Here is a 12940-nt window from a genome sequence, read left to right on the forward strand (position 1 = left end):
TGATGGTGAAATAGTAAATCAATATTCTGGAGCCAACGTGATGAAATGGAAAAAACTGGGCTTTGGAATCAGCCAGACTTGGCTTCGAATCCCAGACCAGATTCTAAGCCATATAACCCCTTTGAGTCTCTTGTTTCTTTTTCTGCAAAGTGAGATTAACTGCTGTCACACAGGATTAAAGTAACATACTTTGAGTTACTTTATAACTGAAGACATGCAAATAATGAGATGCAATAGTTATTATTTCAAAATAACTTATGAAAGATAAAACAAATTGCTTGGTTTATTTTATCCTGATATTAGTCCTAGAAAGTATGTGTCATCTTTCTCTTCTTTTTACACTTAAAGAAAAATTGGGTTATCCATAATGGGTTTAGCAGCTTGGCTGATGTCATACAGCTAGTTTAGACCCAGTGGTTAACTTAGACCAATTTTCAGCTTTATCTTTGGACCTAAGTGAAGGTCTATTTAAAGATTATCAAGTTAAAAAAAAAAAAAAAAAAGGGTGGGGGGAAGTGTTTGTAAACTAAAGCCACCACTAATGAATGGCGTTAGTGTTGCTTGCCTAGTTGGTTTCCGCTGATACTACATGGAAGAGAATCAGAGCCCTCTCTTCCTGTCCAGTACTGGAAGGGTCTCAAACACCTTCTGGCCTTTACCCATCCAGTGTACAGTGATTCGTATGACAGTGCTGAGTTGACTTCCTCTGTCTAGCAGTGGTAGACTCGAGTTTCACATTGACTTCTGAGACACTTTGAAAGATTGGCCAGTGGTTTAATACCTACTTTTCTAGGGAAAAAAACAAACTACTACATTAAATTCAAACATTGAATCTAAGATGAACCCAATTTCATAAACATTAAAATGTGAAACAGAATGTATGCCCCTCCAGGACTTGGAGGGCATTATGCTACGTGAAGTCAGACAGAGAAAGTCAAATGCTGTGTGATGGCACTTACATGTGGAATCTAAAAACATAACAAACTAGTGAATAAAACAAAAAAGAAGCAGACCCACAGACACAGAGAACAAACCAGTGGTTACCAACCGGGGGGAGAGGGAAGGGGGGAGGGGCAATATAGGGGTAGTGGGGGAGAAAAGGGTTATTATGGGATTATATGAAATCATTTGTGTGAAACTTTTAAAAAGTGTAAAGCACTATAGAATTTAAAGCATCTTTCATTCAATTTAAAAAAATATATACATCCAGGAAATATATAAATTGAAGAACCCATTAGCGAGTCCTTTTTCTGACCTTGCATGTGTTTATACAATTAGGGTTTCCCAGACCTGTCTTCTGCATCCCACAGGATCACCGGTGGCTCCCGTGAAAGGGCTTAGGTGAAAACCAGGTTAAGATTTAATTGGGTCACAGTCTCTTAGACAGAGCTTGGACTGGGCATCTGTCGGGCCATTACTGATAACCTGCAGTTCTTCTACTTTGTGTACCTTTTTCTCTGCTCTATTTTCTAGAGCAATTTTAGGTTCACAGCGAAATAAAGAGGAAGGAGATTTCCCATATGCCCCCTGCCCCTACACATGCATAGCCTCCCCATTATCAACACTCCTCACCAGAGTCCACTCTTTTTTATAAACTGTCGTTCATTCTCTTCTCATTCCTCACGCAGCAGTGTGAGATAAGACATGAATGTTAAGCACCATGTGTAGAGAGAAAGCAATATGCAAAAGAAATGAATATTTTATCAGTATTTACTATGCATTGTTGATTGTGTGTGTTCTGTCTGTTCTAGAGCTGCCCAGCAAGCCCTAGCCCTGCGTGAACCACTCTAGGAAGTAGCCTGCATATAAATCCTGCATTAAAATGTCAAACAAGGTCAGGTAGAAACCCTGATCCCAGTGAACTCCATCTCTTGCTAGTTTTCATTTATTGGTAAAACACAAGTGTGTGACCTTTGCTGTATGATCAAAAAAAAATCTTTTTGTGCTTGGCTTATCTGGAATGTTTCTTTTTCCCCCCCTTAAATTAAAAAATAAACCCTGTACCAAACCTATACTTGGGTATTGAAGTTTCTGCGAGTATTTTGTTTCTAAACAAAAAAGTTGGAAGTATAAGAATGAGTGAGGTAAAAACGTTTAATTGTATGAGGGACACTGGTAAGGCAGCAATTCAGAAGAATCTTAATGACGCCATTTTTATCTTGGTCCTTGACTTTAGCCTAATTAAATTGTGGGAAACTCGGGTCGTAAATTGAAGAGTCACACTCCTCAATTGGAAAGGTTTCTTCTTAACCTCTGGAGTGGAATATGGATCACCCATCTGACTTGTGGTAGGTGGGATGGTGTTTTATTTATAGAGGTTCATTTTCAACCTGGCCTTAAAGACATTCAGTGAATAATTTAATGGCTTTCTTTTGTGTTTTAAGTTTTGATTGATCATATTTACACTCTGTGTTTACAGAGTGGTTTTTTTTTTCCCTGTAAACAAACTGTAAGGGGGAAAAAAAGGGCATCAGTGACTATGATTATCTAAGGTTTTGTTGTTGGGCATTTCAACCCAGTTAATGGAGATCAATAAATTTCTGCACAAAATATGACTGAATTCTCCCTGTAATTATTTTATAGGTAATTTATCATCCTTCAGTTTTGGAGTCCACATGATTTTTTGAAACTTGACTGTCTTTCCTCGTATACTTCAGTTAAAAGTGAGCAGCCTGGCTGGGAGGGTAGTTGAATTACTTGTGAGGATGACTGTGCCACAACTCATATGCTTCAAAAACCACAGCTGTAAAACTCCTGTTTATAGTTGTCATCTGTTACTGTTACTAATTTCTGACTGTCTTTGGGGATTTGGCCAATAAGACAATTGCACAAAGTTCATAAAATCTTAAGTGAAAATTTTTCTGCAGTTTAAGATGTAAAATGAGAATCATAGCTACAGTAGAGATAGAGATATTTCTCCTAGTCTCTTTCTTTCCCCTACTCCAGAGAGAAACCCCAAACAGCCTGGCTTGACTTAATGGGGCGGGGGTGGGGAGGTGCTAGAGAAAAACAGCTTTTTTTTTTTATAGCTTGAGAACTGTAATGCCAACTTATGTCCCCCCAAACGGAGATTATTAAGAAGAAATCAGTTGAGGGGGTGAGCATTTAAATTCTGTCACAGACTTTGATAAAAGGTCTGGGAATCATGGAGACGATCAGCTCCTTTAACTGCACCTGGGAAGATTTTAATATTTTTTTTAATATGAGGATAAAGAAACACTTGATATTGGCTGTGAGTTCCAACAACACCCTTTAAGAATAGCTGCTTGTAAGTATAGATTTACCCTATGTAAGACAGCTGAATTAGCTCTTCTGAAATTTATGTGGATTTATTTAATTTAAGCCAGAAAAATGTTTTAAAAGAACAAAGTAAGAGGACTCATACTATTTGTTTTCAAGACTTACTCTAAAGCCACAGTAATCAAGACAGTGTGACCTCAGGGAAAGTCTATACAATAATAATATAGCAGTGGGGTAAAATAGTCTAGAAGGAGACCCATAGAAATATGGTCAATTTATTTATTTATCTTTACAAAGGTGCAAAGGTATTGCAGTGAAGAAAGGTTAGTCTTTTTAACAAGCAGTGCTGGGACCACTGGACATTCATATGCAAAAAAAAGAGAGAGAGAGAACTTCAACCCCGTATCTTATGCTTTATATAAAAATCCAAATGGATCATAGATCTAATTTTTAAAACCATAAAACTTCTAGAAGAAAACACAGGAGATGCTCTTTGTGATAACATGAATACTATATTCTCTACCATATTCAGTGGGTCAGTCGTGTGCTGTTGGGTTCTTAAGTTAGTGGTAGTGATTGTCGCCCTTGTGCCGGGACTGTGTTTTGCACCTGGGCAATAGAATGGGAAGATCTTTTTTTTTTTTTTTTTGTAAGGAAAATCGCTCCTGATTTTCCTTTCTTATTTATATAGACTCAGGCACACAAAATTGTGCCATCTGTTTATGGGAAAATACTGTTTTAATTTCTTTTTGTTGCTAATTTTCAACCTTTGCCCATCAGAATAGTAAGGAAAGGATCTTCAGAAAAAGACTGGCTCCATTCTTGGAGCCAGCTACAGCTGAGGGTGGAGACGCCAGTTCTAGCTGGGACCAGCGCTTTTTTCCCCCAGGCAAAGCCATGACATGGTGCTTGTGCTTTTTATTAGCAAAAAGATCTCGGGATGCACAAATCACTCACCATTCGAAACTGTCACTATCCTACTAACTAACCCCTTTGACTCCCTGGAACCGAGTCAGGAGAGAACAGCCTGGGGTTGGCCTAAAGTGTCATGTTTGATTTATAGTAATTAACCACCTCATCAGAGGAAGCACCATGTATTTTTATCTTTTAAGGCTTGAGTTTGGCCAAGTCTCATTGGGATCCAATTCATGTTAGTAGTGCAGAAAGGTCAGGAGCTACACCCTGTGCCGTCAGCCATCAAAAATCAAATAGTTAAGTTTCAAGTGTTGGAAATGTGCATTTTTCACAGTTCGATTCTCATAAACTGAAGCTACTGTTGCTATAGCAATGATTTTCCACCTACGTAGAATTTGTGTTTGAGACTTTTTTTTAAACACAGTTTTTAAAACTATAAAATGAATAAGCATAGGCATCATAGTCCTGAAATAATTATTCAAATGGGAGAAAGGTGATTTGTGTTTAATAATTTTATGAGTGGAAACATGAAAACTCGATCACAAATCTCAATTGATTTTATGGGTAGGAACATAAAGTCAAATACAAGTCTAGTTAAATGTGATATATCTCATTTAAAACAACAGTTGAAAAAATTAAAATAACATAGATGCCAGTGAGTGGCATGATATTGTTCCAGCAACAAGAAGCTTTTAATAGCAGTGGGCTCTTAAATAGGCTTATTTTTTATTCCTGCTAAACTACTCATAAAATGATTATAGAGAAAATTTGAAGATGGTTAAGTTAATGCTTTGAATATATTTAGTATATGTGTGTTTTCGCAAGTTCCTAACATATTGAGTACTTTAAAAAAAAATGAAACGTCTAGGAAATGAGATATTACAATGTTGATAATCTTGTTATGATTTAGTTTTATTTTTTTAAATACACATATTTTTTATTATTTATATTTATTATTTATTTTTTACTCTGTAATGATCAAGTTATTTCATTATGTCCTTCTATAGGTATTTCATGGTTCTATGAATCTGTGAAGAAAATGTTGAAAGCTCTTAGATTTATGGGATTTATACCTGGAAGCAGTCTTAGGGATCATTCTGCCCAACTTTTTCATTTTATTGAATGAGGAGCTGATTCTTTGAGGCTGAGGTGACACCTATGGGTTATTTAGCTTATTGGAGCAGAGCTGAGACCGGAATTAGATGGACCCTGGCCTCTTGGCTGTTCTGCTGCATGATGCTGTGTCCCTGTTAGTTCCTTCCACACTAGAGTGCCACTTTGGTTGCATTTTTATTGATCTTTACAATAGGTTTATACATATAAAAACAAATCTACATGTGGTCATTTCTGTTGGACTTGGACAGGAGTAAGTACAAAAATTCTTAACGAGCAATTCAAATGACAAGAAAACTACAGCCAATTTTCATAATTATTTTTGTAATGAGAGAAATTTTATCGAGTGACCTTGAATATGTAGCACTGTAAAATATTTGATTCCCAGTAAGAAAATAATGAGCAGACTAGTAGAAAATGTGGGTAAAAGATGGGAACAGTGAAAGTCAACTCACACTAAAACAAATACAGATAGCCACTAAAACAACGCCAGCTGGAATGAGCTATCTTATTCACCTATCAGATTGGCCAAGAATTAAGTGTGGTAATGCCTCATATTAGTGAAGGCATAGGGAAATAGTCATTCTCTTTTACTACCTGTGGGAATAGTCAAATATAAAATGCTCATAACCTTTGATCTGTAAATTCTATGGCTGCAACTTTGTCCTACAAATATAATAGTAATAGTATGAAGTTAAAGTTTTCATATAGTTTATAATGATATGCAAAGATGGTTATTGAAGTTTTGTTTTTATACACTTACACAGATCAAAAAAAAGCAAAAACTGGTAATTGCTCAAGTATCTTTTAATAATGAACTAGTTATATAAATTATAGAACCGTAGAAAATAATAGAAAATATATGTAGCAGTAGATCAGTGTGTGTTGAAATCCAAGATTTATTAAGAGGAAAAAACAAGGATGTTTTAGAGATGTTTGTATACTAATAAAGATATACATATTTATGTTCTTTCTATTTAGAAATTCTGGTAAGATACAAATGAAAATGTTAGTAATAATGTATGTCTTCTGGGTTTTATTGGGTTTTGATGAGGAATATTGAGGATAGAGCAGAGGAGACTTCCCTTTTCACTTTAAATCTTTCTGTACTTTGTGAAATATATATATATATATATATATATATATATATATATATATATGTGTGTATGTGTGTACTCTCTACACATATGTTGTTTTTGTTAAATTTTTTTAAACAGTAAGGTGTGTTCATTGTTAAAATGATTTTGCTTATTAACTGCAAGTGAGGAAATCTTCCCTTATTTTGAAGTAATTTTGAAAAACTTCTTCTTGATTTCTTTATAAGTTAATTTCTCTTAAAGAAAAAGCATATTTAGTTCCAGCATTTAATTAAAGTTATTGAGAGTCAACCAGAAAAGTTTCAAAATCAGTAGAATTCTACCCCAATCATGTCCTATACCCCAGTCTTCATTCAGGAAGAGGTTTCTAAGAAGTACATATATCAAAAGTCATAGAGGTAATTTTATTCTTTGACTCTGTAATTCCATTTCTGGGTCTAGGTGCTAAAGAAATAAAAATTTTAAATCTTCATAATAGTAGAAAATGACTGTTAATACAAATGTCTAGCAATTGACTCCCGTTGACCAAACCGTGAGATAAGACGGAATGTTACGTTGTCTTTACAAATACTGAACACAGATAAGGTATGCATACAAAATAGTACCAGTGGTTAAAATAGTGCTTTTTGAGTGCATTTGAGTACTAGACATGCATGGTAGAAACCAGGTTTCCTATTGTATTATATCTAGACATTGCCTCTGTTTGATAGAAAAGGAAACTAAGGGTGAGGGGAGCTCAGCAGTTGTCATGTAGATGAGCTTTGTTTTGAAGCCCCAGTGTCAAAGCCCATCAGCTCCCACTCCAATCCATCCATACACTCACAGCGCATGCTGTCCCTCAGGAAGAAGTTCTGCACTCGTCTTTTGGAAATATTGCTTAAATGATCAGTAATAATGATTTTAAAGCACACCAAGAGTAGATCTGGAGCCTCTTTGAACTCTGGGACACCCAAGTGGTGGTTCCCTCCATATCTCATTTCCAATTTATAGCTGAGAATCAGACCTGTACTATGACCTCTGTGTACTTCTATAGTTATAATTTATAGGTAAATTTGTAATTTGAAGGATAATTCATAATAAATGATTTTCCTACTCAAAAATGTTTGATTTGTCTTTCCTGTGGTAGGAGTACTTGCTGCCATTGTTAATTTTCTATGATTTAGGCAACACGGATGATCAGTTTCTGTGTGCATACCTTTGGGAGTTAACTCTAGAGGTATATATGGTCCTAGCTTTGAAAATGAGCAGATCATTCATTACGGAGTTGAGCCTGTGATGGTGTCCCCATCGTTTCCGTACTCCAGTTCACAGCTTCTGCTGCTCCTGGTCTGCAGTGATCAGGTTTCAGAGGCCACTGAGCACCGCACCCCACCCTCCCCCGCAGCCTTCAGGGCTGGAACCAACCCCCAGCCCCCACTCTAGCAGTCCCCTTGGTCCGTTACTCCTGTGTGCTGCTCAAGTATTATCGTTTCCTTTGTGCATCTGTGACATGAAAGAAGTGGAGGAAGAACTGCTAGCAAAACACATGTTTATAAAAGTGTAACACAGATGTTGGTTTGATTTTCACTCGTACCTTCCATTTTGTTCAGAATTCATTATTCCCCAGGTGAAAGCTGCAGAGAGAGAGATGAAATGTCAAACTAATCTCATCATTAGTTAAAGACATATTCAGGGATTTTTGAATTCTAGGCCAGCATACTCAATTTCTAGAAAAACAGGGGAATCAAGACCTAGAGAAAACAAACAAACCAATCAAAAAATGGGCAGAAGATCTAAATAGACATTTCTCCAAAGAAGACATACAGATGGCCAAAAAGCACATGAAAAGATGCTGAACATCGCTAATTATTAGAGAAATGCAAATCAAAACTACAGTGAGGTACCACCTCACATCAGTCAGAACAGCCATCATTAAAAAGTCTACAAATAACAAATGCTGGAGAGGGTGTGGAGAAAAGGGAACCCTCTTGCACTGTTGGTGGGAATGTAAACTGGTACAGCCACTATGGAGAACAGTATGGAGGTTCCTTAAAAAAACTAAAAATAGAGCTACCATATGATCCAGCTGTCCCAGTCCTGGGCATATATCTGGAGAAAACCATAATTCCAAAAGATACATGTTCATTGCAGCAGTGTTTACAATAGCCGAGATATGGAAGCAACCTAAATGCCCATCGACAGATGAATGAATAAAGAAGATGTGGTACATATATACAATGGAATATTACTCAGCCATAAAAAAGAATGAAATAGTGCCATTTGCAGCCACATGGATGAATCTAGAGATTATCGTACTAGGTGAAGTAAGTCAGAGAAAGACAAATATCATATGATATTGCTTATATGTGGAATCTAAAAAAATGATACAAATGAACTTATTTACAAAACAGAAACAGACTCACAGACTTAGAAAACAAACTTATGGTTATCAAAGGGGAAAGGTGCAGGGGGAGGGATAAATTAGGAGTTTGGGATTAACATATACACACCACTATATATAAAATAGATAATCAACAAGGACCTACTGTATTAGCACAGGGAACTCTACTAAATATTCTGTAATAACATAAATGGGAAAAGAATCTGAAAAAGAATATATAACTGAATCACTTTGCTGTACACCTGAAACTAACATAGCATTGTAAATCAACTATATTCCAATATGAAATTAAAAAAAAAAAGACCTGAGAGACGGATTGCAACCGTGGGGCTTCCATGAAATAGGCTGTGCGGTAGGATGCTTGACCACGCTTTCCAAGGGGGTGGTTAATTTTATTCTTAATTTTCATGGTTGAAGTTACAAAATCCATGTAGTGAAACAGATTGTGCTGATGTGCACAGAGGTGGTATGCAGGCTGCTCACCTCTGTTTGGTGAGATAGCGACAGGGTTTTCCTGGTGGACGTGCATCTGTCCTGAGCAGAAAGTGGTAGAACTTCGGCTTCCTCCATTTCACTTCCCATCTCTCTCACTGGGTGTTAGTTTCTTCATCTCTACAGAGGAGGTGTGGGCTATCATGTGATGATGTCTGTTAATTGCTTTCTTTAAAAAGGAGAAAAGAAGAAGAAGTAGAATTATTTATAGTGAGTGGTGGTATGTTAGTCTAATTAGTTGAAATCTAGAAAGCCATGTATATCTTACTTACTTGGTTTATTCTGTTTGGGAATAGAAACCAAATGCTCTGGAGAAAGCAGGGAAAATCTTATCTTTGTGTTGTTTTAATTGCAAACACACATTGCCTCTTTGAGAAATTCTTATGACTCTTCTTATGACTAATGATTACATTACATTTTAAAGCAAGGCATTTAATTCCTTGGCACTGGGAAATCAGTTTTGGGGGTACAGTTTTTTTAAGTGTGAAATTGACTCTTATAACTATTCTTGAATACTTTTCCATTCCTTTTTCTTTTTTTTTTTTTTTTTGATTCCATGCATTATTGTTAAAGACCTTGGCATAACAATATTATTTGTATTGAAACAGAAGAAACAAGTGTGATACTCTGGGATCACAATTTTATAAATTTATGGATATTGCTAAAGACTGGAGGGGAGCCTGAAAAACAATTGGAATTGCAAAAGAATGAAGTGTTAGTTAAATATAGATTTTTGGGATACAGGTTTTTCCCTGGTGCATGGGGGGAAAATGGGCTTTTCCAGTAGTTAACAAGTAAGTTAATTTCAGGGTAGTTGAGATTTAACCTCTTATTTGTAACAGAATAGTAATATAACTTTCTTTTTGTTAAAGAGATACAGAAAAAAAAAATAGAATGAGGTAGAAGGTAACCTGATAAATTTATATGAAAAGATGGCATTTATTTAAGCAAAAGTCTTTCAGAGCCTCCCTCCTCTCCTATATAATTAATGTTATACTTAGTTTTATGCTTCGTACCAGAGTGCAGTATACCAGTGATTTTTTTTAGAGCTTGGGAGTGCCAGAGGTAGTAAGCAAATCTCAAACTGTCAGCTTTGAGATTTATTATGTGTGTCTGCTATTTGAGTCCAAAAGGGCTTAACAGCTGAATATAGATTTTTAAATCACCCTTGGGATTTAAATTTTTACTCTGAAAGACTAGGTCATTTGACAGTAGTCAAGGGCATTTTCATTCTCAAGACTGTTATGCAGGCCCAGCAGAAAGCTCCTCCATCAGCCCACGAGGGGCGTCATTCTCTGGGCTGAGGCGTACTAATCTGGGGTATTTCACACACAAAAATAATACAACACAGGGGGATTTGTTCTGTAGACTGATCCAGCAAGTGGGTTTTAAATTGGCAGCACGCAGACAGGAAACAATTGGTCCAGATACCGAGGATTAAAGGTATTTAGAATGTGTATTGTGTTATTGCATTTTGATGTGCAAGAAATTTTTACACCTGGAAGTTTGTTTTAGGAACTCACCAATATAAAGACTGATCAGTTGGGGAAAAAAATTTGACAGTGATTATTGCAATTATATTTTCAAAGATACATGCAGTACATTGATGATGTAAAATATGTTGGTTACGTGAGATTTTTAAATTAAATGACTGGATGCAATATACATATTTTAAAATATATATCTATATTTATATAGATCTTTGAAATATAGTCTTTTCTTTTAAAGAGAAGAAAGGTTCTGCAGGCTGTGCTTCTTATTCACTGGTTCCTCAACAAATATCCGCAACAGCATTCAAACTTGGGCTCATCAGAGACCAACCAAGTCAGACCCCTCTGGTGTGGAGCCTGGGGGTCTACTTTTCAAGAACCCCTCAGATGATTACGGTGCACAGCCAGGCTTCCGAGCCACTGTTATAAAGTTCTGTGTGTGAAACATGGAAAGGCACATAGTTGAAAGAAATCTTATAGTTACCTTGTAGTAATTGTAAAAAGAAAAAAAAAATCAGTTTAGTTCTTTAATATTCTGGAAAATATCAGATTAAAAAGAATACCTCCCTCTCCAAGAAATAATTTCATTCCTTACCCGAGATGCCCAGAAGTAAACATAACCAAACAGAAGATGGCAGAACAGCTGATAGCTACAGACCAACACTGGCATGGGTGAGACCTGAGCTAGGCTTAGATGACCAAGCAAGTTAAATTCAGCACTAAGCTGAGGTTAAAGGGGAGGCATGTGAGTAAATGAAGGAGAACAGTAGTACTGTGTTACCTTTTAAAGAAGTTGGAAATCTCCGGTTGAATGAAGCATAGTAATTTCATAGAACTGAAGTATAGACTCTGAAGGCTTAAGGTACAGTGACTCACTATAATTAAAAGTGGAAATGCTGGAAAGCATGAATGTGGCTATGTTGATTATTATTATTTTGGTATTTTAAAATGTGTTGCATGGAACAGGTTAGTACATTAATCTAAGATAGTTAAGGTAAGGTCGTGTAAAGAACTGTCACTAGAAACCTGAGAAAAGTGAAATGGCATCAGGCATTTATAATTACAAGCAAGGATAAATTTGCCTGGGTTCGTGTTTTGGTACCAGTGGTTGGGGCAGGGGTGGTAAACAGAAAGATATTTTTGCTGACTGGTCACGCAACTGTGGGTCAGATGTGACTCATTTCATCCATTAGCTTAATCAGTAAAACTGAGTGTGTTTAGATCTGGAGGAATTCAAAGATGATTACTACACAGTCCTTGCTCTCAAGAAACCTGTAGGTAAATAAGATAATGTAGGTGTGTAGGTGAATAGAACATATATCAGTAACAACAATAACAGCACGTTGACTTTTTTCATTGATACAGCAGTTGGAAAAGGGGTTTGTTTACTGGAGAAGCCAGTGCTAGAAGGGTTAACTCATGTACCGTCAGTTGTTAAAGTCATAATATTTAAGTGGATAAATAAAATGGTGCTTAAGAAAATATGTTAAGGATCTGATCTGGGAGCGGGGGGGATCGGTCAGGAGGGGAAAAGGGAAAGATGGTAAAAGGAGGTACTGCTTCGTGGTGATCTCTGTATTGCAGTACCGGGGGTTGGGAGTTGGGGTCCATCTGGTGGAAATAGAGGCATCGCTTGGCACTGCGGAATAGGTCACAAGGTCCAACCTTCTGGGAGAAGGGAAGGTAATGATTAGCCGTATCACTTGTGTCGGCCAAGTGAACTAAGATTGAAGGAGGAAGCCACTTCTTGAAGGCAACTGCAGTAAAAATCAAGACTCTATATACCAGCTACGCTGCCAGCTACTTGTACCATTTAATCCTTGAAACGGCCCTATGAGGAGGGTACTGTTATGTTCCCCACTTTTCAGTTAAGGAAACTTAGTCCAGAGAAGTGAACAACTGCCCTGAATCACAAGACTGGGAGGTGGTAGAGCCAGGATTCGGACCCAGGGTGTCTGACCTAAGAGATGACGTACCACTTCCTTTAGCCTAAGTGGATTGTTAGTATCCAAAGCCAAATGGAGCTGGGCAAGGCAGGGACTGATGACTGGTACAAGCAAAATTTTTTAGGACTTTGTGGCTGGTGTACTACTTTTTTGTGGGGGGGGGGCATGGTTTTTGATAGATGCACAGTCTAGATGAATATCATGGAAGAACAAAGGATATGGAAGTGAGACAGTGGCAAAATATGGGCCCTAAGACTGCATTTGAAT

At 36.9% G+C, this 12940-nt stretch overlaps 1 protein-coding gene across 27 annotated transcripts in view; it reads left to right on the forward strand.

Annotated features, from left to right (window-relative positions):
* Positions 1-12940, forward strand: part of PLEKHA5 (pleckstrin homology domain containing A5) — a 236855-nt gene that overhangs the window by 56730 nt on the left and 167185 nt on the right. The window contains exon 4 of one of the 27 annotated variants that reach the window (XM_082351898.1): positions 2584-6399. The exons of 25 other annotated variants lie outside the window; for them this stretch is intronic. In XM_082351898.1, coding sequence (XP_082208024.1) covers positions 2584-2587 — 4 coding nt within the window. In that variant the 3' untranslated portion in view covers positions 2588-6399. Of the gene's footprint in view, positions 1-1751; positions 2028-2583; positions 6400-12940 lie in introns of those variants that run through there. One more of the 27 variants, XM_082351893.1, reaches the window with a different exon arrangement.

Source organism: Balaenoptera borealis (assembly GCF_965194805.1).
Source record: "Balaenoptera borealis genome assembly, chromosome: 13".
In the NCBI taxonomy this organism is placed as follows: Eukaryota; Metazoa; Chordata; class Mammalia; order Artiodactyla; family Balaenopteridae; genus Balaenoptera; species Balaenoptera borealis.